The sequence below is a fragment of the Bufo bufo genome, chromosome 1 (genome assembly GCF_905171765.1).
Source record: "Bufo bufo chromosome 1, aBufBuf1.1, whole genome shotgun sequence".
Taxonomy (NCBI): domain Eukaryota; kingdom Metazoa; phylum Chordata; class Amphibia; order Anura; family Bufonidae; genus Bufo; species Bufo bufo.
Genome location: NC_053389.1, coordinates 234,476,258 through 234,495,414, shown reverse-complemented (window position 1 = coordinate 234,495,414; position 19,157 = coordinate 234,476,258). Strand labels below are relative to the sequence as shown.

Genomic DNA, 19,157 nt, shown 5'->3' with positions numbered 1-19,157 from the left:
GAGTTTCTACACTTCACATTGTCCCTTACATATAGCTTACCGTGGAAGCAGCGCCAAGTCACATCCCAAACTTTCTTAGGGATCCTTTCTGAATTCAACAAAGACAGCCCACCCTCCAGATCCTGACTTGGGCAGTCCCTCAAGGTCAGTGGGGCCTGAAAAAGGTAAGATAGAACCTTCCTGTCAAGGGAAAACCTCGACATGGTCTCCACCTCTCCCTTCCCCAGACCCCACCGTCTCAGGATTCTCAGAACCGGGGCAACGTAAGCCGGAAGATATCCATGTGACGCACGTAGGTCTTTCACTCGCCCTCCTGTCTCCCATTCCTGGAAGAAAGGCCGAAACCACTCCCTACAGGAAATTACCCACAAAGGAGCCCTCTCTTTCCAGAGGTTTGCAATATTAATTTTCAAAAAGGTATTTGTTAAGAATACCACAGGGTTGACCATATCCAACCCGCCTAGTCTCCTTGTGCGGTAAGTAACCTCTCTCCTGATTAGGTTCAGCCTGTTTCCCCACAACATCTGGAAAAAGAGGCTGTAGACCGTACCCCAGAGAGACCCTGGCAAAACACAAACACTGCTTAGATACAAAAGCACAGGAATCAGGTAGGCTTTGCACAGGTGAACCCTTTCCCTGAGGGATAAAGACCATCCCTTCCAACGGTCCACCTTTTGGGCGACATCTTTTAGTCTACTCTCCCAATTTTGCTGATGATAATCTCTATCCTGGCCGAAATTGATGCCTAAGATCTTTACGGACTTCTGAGGTTCTGGAAGAGTGCCCTGGAGATCGAAAACAGGATCCCCTTCCCCCAGCCAGAGAGTCTCACATTTGTCCCAGTTGATCTGAGACCCAGAAACCTCTGAATAGCAGTCTACCTCCGACATCACCCAGCTCACCTCATCCTCCGAGGAGGCAAGAATGGAGACATCATCGGCGTATGCCACCACCTTCAGAGATGGCCCCCGCACCGCCAGTTCCATCCCCACCCCCGCCAACGGTCCACGATCTACCCTTCTAATGAAGGGATCAATCGCAAACACATACAGCAAAGGGCTTAAAGGACATCCCTGGCGGACACCAGAAGCCACCTCAAAAGGTCGACCCGACCAACCGTTAATCAACGGGAAACTCTCCGCCCCTTTGTACAAAGTTTTTAACCAGTCTACAAACCTCCCTGGTAGACCATACCACAAGAGAACAGACCACAGGTACTCATGGTTCACCCGGTCAAAAGCCTTCGCCTGGTCCAAAGATAACAGAAACCCTTTCCAAACACCCGCCCTGCCCCGCTCCACGGCTTCTCGGACACTGAGAACGGCGCTAAAAGCGCTTCGACCGGGAACAGAGCAGTGCTGAGCCCCAGAAAGAAGTCTCGGTGCAAACTTCACCAATCTGCAGAAAAGTATTTTTGCCAGAATCTTCCTGTCCACATTGAGAAGCGATATGGGTCTCCAGTTCTCAATGCGGGATGGATCTTTACCCTTTGACAGAATAATCAGGGCTGACTTACCCATTGACTTTGGCAGAGTGCCCGAGGAAAGACACTCGTTAAACACCTCGGTCAAGAGAGGAACTAATTGTTCCTTGAAAGCCTTGTACCACTCGGATGTTAAGCCATCCGGACCTGGCGATTTCTTGGGCCTAAGCCCATCAATGGCCAGTCCCACTTCCTCTTGCCTGATAGGTTCTGCCAAAACATCAAGAGAGGGGTCTATTCCTGCCTTGGGAATAGCTTCAGCCAAGAAAGCTGAAAAACTGTCCCGATTTAGTTCTTTCCTACCCAAGAGGTGAGAGTAGAAAGACCTGACGACCTCCAGGATCCCTGATTTGGACCTATTCAGGGAACCCGTACTGTCGACCAGGCCTACCACAAATTTACTTTTTACTGCCATCTTACAGTTTCCAAAGGGGTCGGGTGAGCGGTACTTCCCGAAATCCCTTTCAGCTACCAAAGAGGCGTATCTATCGTACTGACACCTCTTGAGCAAGGATTTCACACGAGAGATATCCTCACGGCTACCCCCCGTCGAAACCAGTCTTTCAAGTTTCTTCCTCAGTTCCTGGTACAGACAGTATCTGTCCCAGCTCCTGAGGTTAGAAAGCTCACGGAAAAACCTCGCCGTCCTTTTTTTGAATATCTCCCACCACTCCGACTTACTGTCGCAGAGGTCCACCAAGGGTTCCTGGCTCTGAAGGAAATCCTCAAAGGACTGTCTTATTGTCACTTCTTCCAGGAGAGATGAATTCAGCTTCCACATACCTCTGCCCATACAGGGAGTCTCTGCAACATTCAAAGAAAAAATAATCAAACAGTGGTCGGAGAATTCCACTTCCACGGCTTCTAAAGCCGAGAAAACAGCCTCCTCCTTTAAATAAAACCTATCTATTCTAGACCTACGATTTCCCTGATGAAAGGTGAAATCCACGTGGTCTGGCTTATGCCGTAAATGGGCGTCCACCAGACGAGTATCCTCAACTATCCTAGACAACACAATGCTATCAGCATCCAGCCCACCTTTGGAGCCTCCCCTATCACAGGCCCTCGTCACATTGTTGAAGTCCCCTCCAAAGATCACTTGCCGGCTGGTAAAAAGAAAAGGCTTAATCCTCATGAGGAGACACTTGCGGTCCCACTTACTCTGTGGGCCGTAGATGTTTATTAGTCTCAATTCTTGTCTCCCCATGAGGACATCTAAAATCAGGCACCTTCCCATTTCTAACTCTATTATCCTCCTGCATTCCACTCTTTCGGCGGTCTTAAAAAGTACCGCCACCCCGCTACGTGGCTCGGCCGCAAGAGACCAGAAAGACGGACCTAGCCGCCATTCTCGCTTGGCTTTTGCCAGCAGAGTTGTACTTGTTAACCAGGTCTCTTGCAAAAATAAAATATCAGCTTCAATACGGCTGAAAAAATCAAAGGCCAGGAAACGAGCTGCGTCTGACTTAATACTGGCAACGTTAATGCTTGCCAGTGTCAACGGGGTGAGTTCCGCCATCATTGATGATCGAGTTAGATAGCCTTCTTTTTCCCCACCCCACCACCATCAGCATTTTCATCTGAACCATCACACTCCTTCTGTCTTTTCAAACATACAGAGACATCCATACCATCCTTTTTGCCCAAGGTTCCAGGCTTGGCCCCCCCTCCAGAAGGTAATTTACCCCCCGAAGGACAGGGCCCGGCAGCCTGCGAGGAGGCCCCCACGCGTTCTGGCACCACACCCTCCTCCCCCCCAGCTGAAGCAGTTGGGGGATCCTCGTCAAGGGCCTGGTACCGATTAGAGACTTCCACCAGAGGGGACCCAGTTGATCCTTCCTTAGGCCTCTGGTCAAGGATGAGTGGGACAGATGGGTCCCACTCCAGAGAGGGCTTACGACCCTCTCCTTTCTTTTTCTTCTTACTCCGCTTGTTCCTCCTACCCTCCAACCACGCTCTGCCACCCTCGTCCAAGCTTTCGCCGTACGAGGAGACAGGGTTGGCGGATGGGTTAGCCTCCACAGGTTGGGCCTCTGGTTCCCCATCGTCGCTGTACCCCTGGTCACTACAACCGGGATCCTCAGCCAGACCAGCCAAAAGACCAGCTGAAGGATCAGCTGCTACCTGTTCCCTATCCTTACGGCGTTGTTCTAGCCGCCTGATCTTGGACGGCCTTTGCTTCTTCGGATCCTGCCTGCTTCTTCCAGCGCTAGTAGTTCCAGCGCTTGTCCCCTCACCAACTGATTCAGTCCCGGCAGCAGGCTCCTCCCCAACCACAGACCCAGCCTCGCGGCTAGTGCCTGCCTGATCTTGAGCCCGGCACTGAACCCTGTTGGCGAAGGCAAGCGGACAGCGACTAAACGGGTGACCTAGGTCCCCACAGAGGTTGCACCGGATCCGCCTACAAGATGCGGCAAGATGACCAGTGTCCCCACACTTCGCACACATGCGAACATCGCATTGTGCGCTGAAGTGGGTGGGACTGCCGCACTTGTGACAGACCTTTGGCTGGCCCCTATAGAACACCATAATCCTATCCCTTCCTATGAAGGCAGAGGAGGGAATATGAGCAACAGAATTGCCCCGATCAAACAGCTCCACGCTGAAGGTCCAGGCACCTGACCAGATGCCATGCTCATCGAGCACCTTGGCGGGGAACTGCCCCACCCTACCATATCGACTGAGCCAAGTCATGATGTCTACACTAGACAGTGATTCATTACAGGTCAAAACGGTCACTGTCTTCACAGTCGATTGGCGGGTGATGGCCTCAACGGCAAAACCCCGCCACTCCGGGGTGTTCTTCATCAGCTCATATTTAGACCAGAAAAGCTCCAAACCCTCCGGCCTAACAAAGCTGACGTCGAACATAGCGGTGCCGTAGGGATGTATGAGCGCAAAGATGTCATTCGCGACAAACCCCGCCCCCAGGAGAAGTTCCACAACAGTCTTCCTAGAAGGAACTGCTGCTTCCTTACTCCTCCAATAGAGACGGGCCACATTCCTACGGTCCCTCCCCGGTGTGGGGTGAGTCCATACGATCTCACCCCTCCTTTGTTCTCGGAAGGCCCTAAAACCATGCCTTTCTGTCCAGAAAGCCAGGTCAACCGACCCTCCCTCTACCTGTATGGAAGTCCCCGGTCCTTTTTTTAGGGCCTCCAGGAGGCGCCGCTGCAAGTCACCCCCGCCCGAAACCTTGGGCAAAAAGTCACCCGAAACAACACCCGCATACGTCTTTGTTTTTGCCATCCTCTCTCTCACATCCTTCCTCATTGCTTCCTTCCGCATAACTTCCTCCTCTTCATCCACTTCCGTATCCGCAATATACTCCTCAATCAAAGCTTCCTCATCCACCATCTCAATTTCTTCCTCATCCACAATCCCATTCACCAATTCATTTGTATCCTCATTTATAACCTCGTCTACGTTCTCATTCACCCCCACAGCCACCTGCACATTATTACCCACAATCCCATTAACAACCACATTTGCATCACCTTTCACTCCCCCTGGACTGGTCGGGTTCCCTAAAGAGACCGGAGAATCACTGGGGGCGGGCCCTGAGGAGCCCCCCGCAAAACCCGCAGGGGACTCCCCATCTCCCGCACCCCCCACAGTCCTGGGATAATCGACCATAGTGTTCTCTCCAGGTTCCAAAGTCTTTACATCCTCTTTCTCAGCACCACCACCTTGAACCTTGTCCACAATCACCACATCCTTGTCCGCCACACTGTTTGGGGTTTTACCCCCTGCGCTTCCTGTGACCACCCTACCACTACAGGAAGGGGGGGCACCTCCCGTCACCATCTTAGAATTAATCTCCCGCACTGTTTGACCCGATTCCACTACAGGAACCGGGCTGGGCACAGCAGCGGATTCAAAAGGCACAAATTGAAGCACTTCTTCCGTTACAGTTTTATTTTTCTTCTTTCTGATTTTCACCAGCTCATCCTCAGGGACCTCCTCATCCCCAAAATACAGTCTGCCCACCGGGGACTCCAGCTGCCTGACTTCCAGCATTAGCCTTCCCCCAGACCCGCTTTCATCCCCGGAGGCGGCCGCAATCAGGTCTGAGGGGTCCCCCTGGCCACAAGGCAGAGAGTCCGCCTCCGAATCCTGTGTTCCTGGTACCACCTTCCCCTGGCTTCCAGCCTGCTGCCCTGACAAACTGGGGCCAGGCGTACCAGACAGTCCAGACATACCCTGAAACCTGCAGTCATTCCTGAATTTCTCCAAGAATGGGCCGCCATTTTCCACAATGGCGGCCCTCTTCTCCTCAAAAACCGCGATTATCTCCTCCAACCTCACCAGTCTGGAGGAGAGGATTGCCTTCTTTGTCTTAGGCGCCATTTTAAGTTGCATTTGTACATTTTTAAATTCCACATTCAGTCTTTTTAATTCCCTCTTGACCTCCTCATGCATGTTCAGGAAATATGCTACCCGGGAGGAAAAGGTTTTTGGAGACTCCTTAGGGCCCAAAGTACCCCAATTATGCAGTCTCTCAACCGCTGGGCAGGAAGAACCCCCGACACCATGCTTCTTTACAGTAACTTTGTTGCCGGGCTGAGGCACCGACACAGACACACCACATGCTGAATCACCTACCTCAGCCTCTGGCCTCGTCACCTTCTCCACAGCCTTCCCTGTATCCCGTCCAACGGTCCGTCCGGCAGCTTGTCCAGCCATTGCACTTTTCATGTTTCCACCCGCTGCTTGTGCAGCAGCGGGCCTTTCCACAGCATCCTGTTTTCTTGGGTGCTGACTCAAAATGTCCAGAGAGGATCCCAAGCTGGCTGCTCTCCTGGGACCCCTCCGGACCTCACCTGGCACTCCATTGGGCTCACTGCAGGGATCGCGGCCGCTCCTAGTAGCAGGGCCCCTCCTGCCCGCGGCACTTGCGGGGCTGCCCTCCATTACCTGCGACCTTGCGGCCGCTTGCTGCGGAATCTTCACATCCGCGTCGTCGTCCACCTCCAGTAGCGTCAAGGTATCTAAGCCCAGGTCTCCAGTCCTGGAGGCCCTCCTCTCCACTCGCGCATCTCCGCCACGGCTGCCGGCACGTGGTGATGAACGCCGGCAGCCGGAGGCCCGGGGATCCATACCGGGAGAAACTGCCACCCCCTGGGGAAAGGGTAGCAATTCCCCCGGCAAACAAAGCGCTGGTAAGCCTCCCGGACCTCACACACCCACAAACAACAGGAAACAGGAAACAGGAACAGGAAGGAACAGCAACTCCTCCCACCACTTCTCCTGTCCTGTATACTGGGTGTAGTTCTCAGTATCTGTTCTTATTCTGTATATATGGACACTGCACAGTACCACTTCTCCTGTCCTGTATACTGGGTGTAATTCTCAGTATCTGCTCTTATTCTGTATATATGGACACTGCACAGTACCACTTCTTCTCCTGTCCTGTATACTGGGTGTAATTCTCAGTATCTGCTCTTATTCTGTATATATGAACACTGCACAGTACCACTTCTCCTGTCCTGTATACTGGGTGTAATTCTCAGTATCTGCTCTTATTCTGTATATATGTACACTGCACAGTACCACTTCTCTTGTCCTGTATACTGGGTGTAATTCTCAGTATCTGCTCTTATTCTGTATATATGGACACTGCACAGTACCACTTCTCCTGTCCTGTATACTGGGTGTAATTCTCAGTATCTGCTCTTATTCTGTATATATGAACACTGCACAGTACCACTTCTCCTGTCCTGTATACTGGGTGTAATTCTCAGTATCTGCTCTTATTCTGTATATATGCACACTGCACAGTACCACTTGTCCTGTCCTGTATACTGGGTGTAATTCTCAGTATCTGCTCTTATTCTGTATATATGGACACTGCACAGTACCACTTCTCCTGTCCTGTATACTGGGTGTAATTCTCAGTATCTTCTCTTATTCTGTATATGTGGACACTGCACAGTACCACTTCTCCTGTCCTGTATACTGGATGTAATTCTCAGTATCTGCTCTTATTCTGTATATATGGACACTGCACAGTACCACTTCTCTTGTCCTGTATACTGGGTGTAATTCTCAGTATCTGCTCTTATTCTGTATATATACACACTGCACAGTACCACTTCTCTTGTCCTGTATACTGGGTGTAATTCTCAGTATCTGCTCTTATTCTGTATATATGGACACTGCACAGTACCACTTCTCCTGTCCTGTATACTGGGTGTAATTCTCAGTATCTGCTCTTATTCTGTATATATGGACACTGCACAGTACCACTTCTCTTGTCCTGTATACTGGGTGTAATTCTCAGTATCTGCTCTTATTCTGTATATATGGACACTGCACAGTACCACTTCTCTTGTCCTGTATACTGGGTGTAATTCTCAGTATCTGCTCTTATTCTGTATATATGGACACTGCACAGTACCACTTCTCCTGTCCTGTATACTGGGTGTAATTCTCAGTATCTGCTCTTATTCTGTATATATGAACACTGCACAGTACCACTTCTCCTGTCCTGTATACTGGGTGTAATTCTCAGTATCTGCTCTTATTCTGTATATATGTACACTGCACAGTACCACTTCTCTTGTCCTGTATACTGGGTGTAATTCTCAGTATCTGCTCTTATTCTGTATATATGGACACTGCACAGTACCACTTCTCCTGTCCTGTATACTGGGTGTAATTCTCAGTATCTGCTCTTATTCTGTATATATGGACACTGCACAGTACCACTTCTCCTGTCCTGTATACTGGGTGTAATTCTCAGTATCTGCTCTTATTCTGTATATATGGACACTGCACAGTACCACTTCTCCTGTCCTGTATACTGGGTGTAATTCTCAGTATCTTCTCTTATTCTGTATATGTGGACACTGCACAGTACCACTTCTCCTGTCCTGTATACTGGATGTAATTCTCAGTATCTGCTCTTATTCTGTATATATGGACACTGCACAGTACCACTTCTCTTGTCCTGTATACTGGGTGTAATTCTCAGTATCTGCTCTTATTCTGTATATATACACACTGCACAGTACCACTTCTCTTGTCCTGTATACTGGGTGTAATTCTCAGTATCTGCTCTTATTCTGTATATATGGACACTGCACAGTACCACTTCTCCTGTCCTGTATACTGGGTGTAATTCTCAGTATCTGCTCTTATTCTGTATATATGGACACTGCACAGTACCACTTCTCTTGTCCTGTATACTGGGTGTAATTCTCAGTATCTGCTCTTATTCTGTATATATGGACACTGCACAGTACCACTTCTATTCTCCTGTATACTGGGTGTAATTCTCAGTATCTGCTCTTATTCTGTATATATGGACACTGCACAGTACCACTTCTCTTGTCCTGTATACTGGGTGTAGTTCTCAGTATCTGTTCTTATTCTGTATATATGGACACTGCACAGTACCACTTCTCCTGTCCTGTATACTGGGTGTAATTCTCAGTATCTGCTCTTATTCTGTATATATGTACACTGCACAGTACCACTTCTCTTGTCCTGTATACTGGGTGTAATTCTCAGTATCTGCTCTTATTCTGTATATATGGACACTGCACAGTACCACTTCTCCTGTCCTGTATACTGGGTGTAATTCTCAGTATCTGCTCTTATTCTGTATATATGAACACTGCACAGTACCACTTCTCCTGTCCTGTATACTGGGTGTAATTCTCAGTATCTGCTCTTATTCTGTATATATGTACACTGCACAGTACCACTTCTCTTGTCCTGTATACTGGGTGTAATTCTCAGTATCTGCTCTTATTCTGTATATATGGACACTGCACAGTACCACTTCTCCTGTCCTGTATACTGGGTGTAATTCTCAGTATCTGCTCTTATTCTGTATATATGGACACTGCACAGTACCACTTCTCCTGTCCTGTATACTGGGTGTAATTCTCAGTATCTGCTCTTATTCTGTATATATGGACACTGCACAGTACCACTTCTCCTGTCCTGTATACTGGGTGTAATTCTCAGTATCTTCTCTTATTCTGTATATGTGGACACTGCACAGTACCACTTCTCCTGTCCTGTATACTGGATGTAATTCTCAGTATCTGCTCTTATTCTGTATATATGGACACTGCACAGTACCACTTCTCTTGTCCTGTATACTGGGTGTAATTCTCAGTATCTGCTCTTATTCTGTATATATACACACTGCACAGTACCACTTCTCTTGTCCTGTATACTGGGTGTAATTCTCAGTATCTGCTCTTATTCTGTATATATGGACACTGCACAGTACCACTTCTCCTGTCCTGTATACTGGGTGTAATTCTCAGTATCTGCTCTTATTCTGTATATATGGACACTGCACAGTACCACTTCTCTTGTCCTGTATACTGGGTGTAATTCTCAGTATCTGCTCTTATTCTGTATATATGGACACTGCACAGTACCACTTCTCCTGTCCTGTATACTGGGTGTAATTCTCAGTATCTGCTCTTATTCTGTATATATGGACACTGCACAGTACCACTTCTCCTGTCCTGTATACTGGGTGTAATTCTCAGTATCTGCTCTTATTCTGTATATATGGACACTGCACAGTACCACTTCTCCTGTCCTGTATACTGGGTGTAATTCTCAGTATCTTCTCTTATTCTGTATATGTGGACACTGCACAGTACCACTTCTCCTGTCCTGTATACTGGATGTAATTCTCAGTATCTGCTCTTATTCTGTATATATGGACACTGCACAGTACCACTTCTCCTGTCCTGTATACTGGGTGTAATTCTCAGTATCTGCTCTTATTCTGTATATATACACACTGCACAGTACCACTTCTCTTGTCCTGTATACTGGGTGTAATTCTCAGTATCTGCTCTTATTCTGTATATATGGACACTGCACAGTACCACTTCTCCTGTCCTGTATACTGGGTGTAATTCTCAGTATCTGCTCTTATTCTGTATATATGGACACTGCACAGTACCACTTCTCTTGTCCTGTATACTGGGTGTAATTCTCAGTATCTGCTCTTATTCTGTATATATGGACACTGCACAGTACCACTTCTCTTGTCCTGTATACTGGGTGTAATTCTCAGTATCTGCTCTTATTCTGTATATATGGACACTGCACAGTACCACTTCTCCTGTCCTGTATACTGGGTGTAATTCTCAGTATCTGCTCTTATTCTGTATATATGGACACTGCACAGTACCACTTCTCTAGTCCTGTATACTGGGTGTAATTCTCAGTATCTGCTCTTATTCTGTATATATGGACACTGCACAGTACCACTTCTCTTGTCCTGTATACTGGGTGTAATTCTCAGTATCTGCTCTTATTCTGTATATATGGACACTGCACAGTACCACTTCTCCTGTCCTGTATACTGGGTGTAATTCTCAGTATCTGCTCTTATTCTGTATATATGGACACTGCACAGTACCACTTCTCTTGTCCTGTATACTGGGTGTAATTCTCAGTATCTGCTCTTATTCTGTATATATGGACACCGTACAGCACCACTTCCCCTCCTCCTCTCTGCACTTCTGATTGGTGTCGCAGCGGCAGCCACATCACAGTGGGGATGGAGGGATTCTCTCCTTCTCCACTGTGTTGGCTGTAATGTGCGCCGGACGTGCGACTGCCCCTATGATGTCACTAATCATCATTTCTTAATACTCCAGTATATTGTTAATACTGGTTTATTGCCCAACCCTAGTGTGAGCCTGTCCCTGACTCTCCCTCTGAGTGTTAGTGACCCCACACCTATTGCCAGCTGTCTATATGGCAGGATCCCTGGATTCAGCACCTAATTGTGGACCAAGGATAGGGGCAAAGGACAGCGCTGGAGCCTGAGGAGGTGAGTAACCACTGGTCACCAAGTACTTGACTCATCCCCTTCCGTAGACCCTTAACTCCATCACTAACAGCCACAAAATATAATAATACACATAGGCCTCATGCACACGACCGTATTTTGTTTCCTTGTCCGTTCATTTTTTTTTGCTTACAGGATGTGAACACATTCATTTCAATGGGTCCGCAACAAAAAAAATAGTGCATGTCTTATTTTTTTCTAGTTTGCGGACAAGGATAGGCATTATTACAATGGATCCGCAAAAAAAAAAACGTTTTTTGTTTTTTTTTGCGGACCGCAAAACACATACGGTCATGTGCATGAGGCCATAGTGACGTTTTTTTTGCTGAGGACACGCCCCTAGAATTTGCAGCAAAATCCGAATGTACTACAGTGGGTTTTACCATGTTTCACCGTAGATTTTACCATTGCAAAGTCTAAAATCTAAGGTCAGATCGGCAACATTGGAAATCGGTTATATTATTATTTTTTTTTCGTGGGAGGGGGTGCCATTTTACCTTTTTCCTCGGGCAGCAGAAGGCTAGGTGCTCTCTTGCACTCTCCCATTATCCTTGGTTTTGGTATCTTACCTGTGCTTTGCATGAGGCAGTTGTTAAACTCCTGCACTTCAGCTCCGTCCATTACCTAGTGGTAGTTCAGTGCCAGCAGCAGGATATAGGCTGTCGGGCCCTCCGATCTGATATTGATGTGATAGTAGAATTGTAACTACAGCTCTGGACACAGCAGAAATGTGACTGCTGCTCTAGATGTGAATATAAATTCTCCGCTGGCACGTTATTTAAATTGGGAAGCCTGGGGGTAATGAATCCCCCTCTGCGTAACTAAACTGGATTTGGGACAGTTGAGTGACAGTCCTGACAGGTTACTCTCCAACTAGAAGAGGCCACATGAACGGCCATGAGGAGATCAGCAGTCCTCTGTGAGTTTCATAATTATTGTGTTTGTATGGAGGCCAGCAATAAAAAACGGGCGAGGAGGGGGCTTCTCTGATGTTTGGATGACATCAGCAGATAAGAATGGAGTGAGGTCAGCGCTGGCAGCTGCTCCAGTCTCCTAAACTTAACCCCATCACTGGCACCCAGGGAGCACACAGCTCTACAATCCTAGGCTGGATCTTGTAAGGGGCCAGAAGAGCGAACATTGATCAGGAAGAAATGTTCCTAGGAACGTTCCTTCCCGATCATTGCCTGTCTGTTAGCTGCAGAGATCATGGGGCTTTATGGGGATGAACGATCCCTGCAGTCAGTAGTTTATAACACTGCTGGAGCGTTCTAAGAAGGTCATCTGATATGTCACATATGGATGTGACTGTCTCTGTGAGGTCTCTGCACTGGATATACTTGACCTAAAGTAGTAATCATGGGGGGCAGGCAGGTTACACTGCCTGTCACTCATCCCATTGAAATTACAGGTATCTGTCCTACATACATCTTCTCCATAGCCTCCAACCTTCACCTGGTCTACAGTCGGCCTCTTCTTGGCCTGAAATGGCCAGTAACGGTGAATAATATGGACAGCACGGTGGCTCAGTGGTTAGCACTGGTGCCTTGTAGCACTGGGTTCGTATCCGACCAAGGACAACATCTGCATGTAGTTTGTATGTTCTCCCTGTGTTTGGGTGGGTGTCCTCTGGGTACTCCGGTTTTCTCCCACACTCCGAAGACAAACTGATAGGGACCTTAGACTGTGAGCCCCATTGGGGACAGCTTGGTGCTAATGTCTGTAAAGCGCTGCAGAACATAGTAGTGCTATATAAGTGCATAAAATAAATAAATAAATAATAGCTGCAAAGTAAATGGAGAGCAGACAGATTGTGTATTAAGGTTGGTGATTGCTGCACTTGGCTCAGGACTGGGAGTTGTAGTGTGCAGGTCTTGATCATATGTCCTCTCTGCTCCCCCAGGTCTCCTGAGTGGTCAGACTTCCCCCACCAACGTCCGACTGGAGAGACTGGACTCCCCCCAGGTCCTGCAACTGTGTGTCCGATACCAGGACCACCTGCACCAGTGCGCCGAGGCGGTTGCTTTTGACCAGAATGCCCTGGTGAAGCGCATCAAAGAGGTACGTGTTCTGCAGCCTGCATTATACAGATCTAGTAACTATCCCCTGACCTCACCCTCTGTCCTCGGCAGATGGACTCCTCAGTGGACACTCTGTACAGCCACATGCAGGAGCGGCAGAAACGATTCGCCAAGTACGCAGAGCAGATCCAGAAGGTGAATGAGATGTCGGCAATCTTAAGGCGCATTCAGATGGGCATCGATCAGACGGTGCCCCTGATGGAGAAGCTGAATGCCATGCTGCCGGAGAATGAAAGGCTGGAGCCGTTTTGTATGAGTCTGGACAGGGAACACAAACCGTGATATGCATTGCCCCCTCAGGGACACTGAGTGACCTGCAGGCAAGAGCGCCAACCCCCTGTGCTGCCTGCATACTCCATATGAATACTGCCATTACCAGCTCATTGCTATAAAAGCTATTTATATGTGCGGAAGAGTATAACTACGCCCATCATCCTCCCTCTGGGATCCCGCTGTGAAACTGCTCTATTAGCATGGTGTATAGTGGAGCTGATGGCAAAGCTGCAGAGCATCGCATCATGTGAATTGTAAATATTGAACTTTGACCCTCACTCAGAACACTGAATATATTATTATATAACCTCTGTGTGAATGTCTACTTTCATTTCAGTACTAAAGTAGTTGTATTCTTGTACATAGGAGGCAGCATTATAGTAGTTGTATTCTTGGACATAGGGGCAGTATTATAGTATGAACAAAATGATACACCGCCAGATCCCCACAGAGATCCGGGGCACAAGAAAGGCGGTGGAGCGCCAGAAGACAGTCAGCTGAAGACATTTCTAGCCACCGGTAAAACAATATTGTAGTTATTTAGATAAAATCCACACGTAAGGATACGGGGCGACATGGCCGTAGACCCCACAGGGAAATTTCCCGGTGGGCTGCCTGAGCCCTTCACATGGCCGCTGGGTACATAATTATAATGACTGTATACCCTCAGCATTAATTAATGCTAGGTCCCCTTCATAGTACAGCACAAAACACCGCCCCAGTAAAACCAAATATAACAGTGCAAATTACTGCTGCCCCGCTGCACTGTGATATTGGTTCTACTGGGCCGGTGTTTTGTTCTGTACTATGATATTACTGGCATCGCCTATTTCTATTGTCCTGCCACTTGTGTTGCTGCACCTTCTTTTACGGTAATTTGGACCCGTTTACAATATGCGGCCACCTTTTTTTTTTTTTTGGGGCCACTTTAAGTTCCTAGTCCGTTCTTGCACACACATGTACAGTACATGGAATGGGCAGCCCATTGTAGAAATGCCTATTCTTGTTCGCAAAACGGACAAGAATAGGACATGCTATATTTTTTTTTGCGGGGCCACGGAACAGTGGAACAGAGGAACAGATGCGGACAGCACATTGAAGTGAATGGGTCCGCACATGAGCCGCAAAAAATGCGGCTCGGGTGCGGACCACAAAAACGGTAGTGTGTATGAGGGTGTTAAGGCATCTGAAATGCGTCAAATGGTACTGTACATGTGCATGATGTGTTCTTACCTGTGGATTTTATCTAAGTAACTACAATAAATATCTGAAGTTGTTTTACCGGTGGCTGAAAATTTCTTCCTTTGACAGTATTATAATAGTTGTATTCTTGTACATAGGGGCAGTATTATAGTAGTTATATTCTTGTACATGGTATTATAGTAGTATAGTGTGTGTATGTGTGTATATATATATATATATATATATTAATTATGGGTATATTATTTATAAGCGTTGGTGGTATAGTGTGTCTAAATATACTTTTTGTAAAATAATGGCACCCCATTTCGTTGGTGGTTGTAGTGGCTGCATGCTTATTAGGCAAATACTTACCTGAATCAAGCATCCAGCGACATCACCGGACTCTCCGCCTTCTTACCAGCGATGCCGGCGTCTTCTCTTCCGGGTGTAGGGCTGACTTCATCGGCGCAGGCGCACTGAGGAAGGGGCAGCCAAGCGAGCGTCCTTCTCTCAGAGCGCCTGTGCCGCTTGAGGACCGGTACGGCGCGGGATTTCAGCTGCAAGCAGGGCCAGCGGAGGGAGGAGAGCGCTCACTGGCCCTGTCAATCAAGTGGAGGAGGGGGCGTTTTTTTAGACCGAGGATGCGGCGGCTACCAGCAGGTAACCGCCCAACTTGCTGGTAGTGAAGAAATTTGCATATCACAAAAGTACTGTTTTTAAAGAATTTAAAGCACAGCCAGAGGTAAGAGGGGTATATATGGACTCTGCGTACATTAGCAATTATATTAAGTCCAATACTGAAAATTGCTGTTTTTGGGGGGGCAGAAGCCCTTTAAGGGATCTTTACACTGCCCACTGCACTGTTCGGGCAAACTAGCGCTAACCAGCGTTCGTAAGGACACTTGTTAGTGATAATCTGCCTGTGTAAAGGTGCTGCCAAAACACTAGTTCATCGGGTAATAGAATAGTTTGTACTGACCCCTAAATCGTTGGCCGTCGGCAGATCGTGCAATCTAAACACGCTCTGCTGCTAGCAAACAATGAGTCTGTATGAGGAATAGCAATGACATTAGCAATCACTCTTCACCATACTGGGGAGGAGATCACTGTATTTAAATGCAACATTCTTCTCCATTGACGATCAAGTGATTGTCGGGAAGGAACGCTTCTTTCCCAACAAATGCTTTCTTCTTTGTGCAAAGGGGCCTTAAAGAGTCTGTCAGCATGATTAACCTATTAAACCAGGCATACTGACTCGTAGGGTTGATCATGCTGAGTAAAACGATACATTTCTTTTGTCTGTATGCTAAAAAGTTTGACAGATTATTTATATGCAAATAAGCAAGTTGGAGCACCAGGGAAAAGGGCTGAATCCTTGGAGCACTGCTTTTGTAACCACCCCCTGTGCTCTGCACACTCCTCCTTCCCCTGGATTGACAGGGCTAGACATCAGCATGCCGAGAGCAGATCTGTGTTTTAGCATGTACATATCCTATACACTATTTACTATAGCCTTAACATAATGAGAAGAGTAGATTTCTATGTTTAGAAAGCTAATATACATATTACTGCTATATTCACAGGCATGATTATAAAGAAAACACTAATATGTATTAGCTTTCCAAGTATAGAAAAAAAACATTATTTTCTACGTGGCAAGGCTATTGCTTGGTTATAAGTGGTCAGCCTTGCAAGTAGAAATACAAAATTCAAGTCCCAGGAGAGACTTATATACAGTGCTGCCCATAATTATTCATGCCCCTGACAAATTTTGACTTAAAGTTACTTTTATTCAACCAGCAAGTAATTTTTTGACGGGAAAGGACATAGGTGTCTCCCAAAAGATAATAAGACTATGTCATTTCCCGTCAAAAAGTTACTTTTATTCAACCAGCAAGTAATTTTAAGTCAAAATTTGCCAGGGGTATGAATAATTATGGGCAGCACTGTATGTGTTTTTTCTGTTATTTATTTCTCTCTCATTAAACCTATAATAAAGGCGACAGCCTTACTATATTGTGAATAGTGTTTTTATGCTTGGAAACCGAAAACATTACTAGTTTATTCACAGGCACAATATATGGTTATAAAGAAACCAGCAATATGTATTAGCATAACAAACATTATTCTTACTATGACAAAGCTATAGCCTTTTATTATGGGTTAAATAAGGGAGAGGGGGGGAAAAAAAAAAAGGACCCAGGGTCATATGCAGTTACACAGGGAGTGGAGGACCTATGCCTCTCCTCTCCCTGCAGTCTGTCAGCACATCACCCACTAGCATCCCTCTTCTCATCCCAGAGTGTATGTAGCTCATACCGTGATCCTGGTCTTGTTTTACAGCTTAGCTGATATCTCTAGCTGCTATTCAGTGTGAGATTGAGCTGTTAGTAGGAAGGAGTCCTCATATGTCCCTGGATGCTCATGTGCCTCTCTCCTAGGAAGTATGAGATACATCATTGGCAGCTGAAGAATTACTGAAAAGTTCTGCCACAATTACTCATCATTCTGAAGATCTTTGCCTGCAGTTCAGAAAAATTCTTACATACATGCAGAGGCTGAAAAACCATCCTGATCTAGTTTGCTCACAGTTGAGGTCTTGATACAGTTTTTTCCAGTGTAGCAAATCCCCTGTGATGTAAACACATCAGCAGCACTAAGGGCTCTTTCACACTTGCGTTGTTCTGTTCCGGCATAGAGTTCCGTCGTCGGGGCTCTATGCCGGAAGAATCCTGATCAGGATTATCCCCATGCATTCTGAATAGAGAGAAATCCGTTCAGGATGCATCAGGATGTCTTCAGTTCCGGACCGGAACGTTTTTTGGCCGGAGAAAATACCGCAGCATGCTGCGCTTTTTGCTCCGGTCAAAAATCCTGAACACTTGCCGCAAGGCCGGATCCGGATTGAAAGGCATTAATCCGGATTCGGCCTTAAGCTAAACGTTGTTTCGGCGCATTACCGGATCCGACGTTTAGCTTTTTCTGAATGGTTACCATGGCTGCCAGGACGCTAAAGTCCTGTTTGCCATGGTGAAGTGTAGTGGGGAGCGGCGGAGCAGTCCGTGCTGCTCCCGGGGCGCTTCAGAGTGACGTCAGGGCGCCCCACACGCATGGATGACGTGATCACATGGATCACGTCATCCATGCGCATGGGGCGCTCTGACGTCATTCGGGAGCCGCACGGACGGTAAGTATACTGCTCCCCCGCTCCCCACTACTACGGCAACCAGGACTTTAATAGCGTCCTGGCTGCCATAGTAACACTGAACGCATTTTGAAGACGGATCAGTCTTCAAATGCTTTCAGTTCACTTGCGGTGTTACGGATCCGGCAGGCACTTCCGGCAAATGGAGTACACGACGGATCCGGACAACGCAAGTGTGAAAGAGGCCTAATCTGTATCAGTGCAGGTAAAATGTATCAGGCTGGAGTCCAGGCTGTTCATGTCACCCTTTCTAGACTGGATACAACTGAAACACACCCTCTGCTGAGCGTAGTCAGTAGGTCATCACAGATGTTTCGTTTCTGAATTTAAATTTTGCCATTCGCTGACAGCAAAGATCATGAAAAAAAGAAAGCTTATCACAAATATGTAGAACTTCTCATTATACAAAGGTTACAATAACAGTGCCCCTTTAACTTTCCCTCTTGTCATATGAAATAACCACAGGACTCTGAACAATTCACTTGAATTTTTAATGTTTGGTTCAAGGTCTCAGAATTAAGGCTCAAAATATAACAGATAACCAGATAAATCACAGGATTGATCCGCGCATGTTTTGCCAGAAACTGAGTACAAAATGAGTCACTGATTTGTGACATTTGCAGTTTTATGGGCTGAAGAAGAAAAGACGAAGTCCCTGAACATTCCTGACGAGAAAGAAAGACACTGAAGACGAGACTTGTGATTGGTTGAAGGCAGCGAGTGATTCTGATTTACTACAATGTATCAGGGGGTTGTCCGTCAGACATCGGGCACCAGGGGCAACTCCCATTAGAGTGCTTCAGATCTGTAAGTAACTCCTGTGGGGTATGAGGTCCCACAGCAAAAGTGATCTGATAAAGATCATTGTACATAAAATGCACAGCTGTCAACACCACTTTTTCTTTTTTTTTTTTTGCTCGTTAAAAACAAAACAAAAAAAAACCCACATGAAATTCATGTTTTTTTTTGTTTACAAGCTTTTTTCCCCCTGGGGGTAACATAGTTTATAAAGCTGAAAGTTCAGTCTGTTATCCTGGGTGGTGTATTTTTTTATCACACATTTTCTTTCAGACCTTTTTTTGCCCTATAGAGAAG

The 19,157-nt window shown here is 46.8% G+C and overlaps 1 protein-coding gene across 2 annotated transcripts in view; it reads left to right on the top strand.

The window, feature by feature from the left end:
• The window catches only part of BORCS5 (BLOC-1 related complex subunit 5), a 38,758-nt gene extending 24,775 nt beyond the window's left edge, over positions 1-13,983 (top strand). For both annotated transcript variants that reach the window (XM_040437113.1, XM_040437121.1), the window contains exons 4-5: positions 13,225-13,382; positions 13,454-13,983. In XM_040437113.1, the coding sequence (XP_040293047.1) occupies positions 13,225-13,382; positions 13,454-13,684 (389 nt within the window). In that variant the 3' untranslated portion in view covers positions 13,685-13,983. The remainder of the gene's footprint in view (positions 1-13,224; positions 13,383-13,453) is intronic.
• Positions 13,984-19,157: the final 5,174 nt, after the last annotated feature.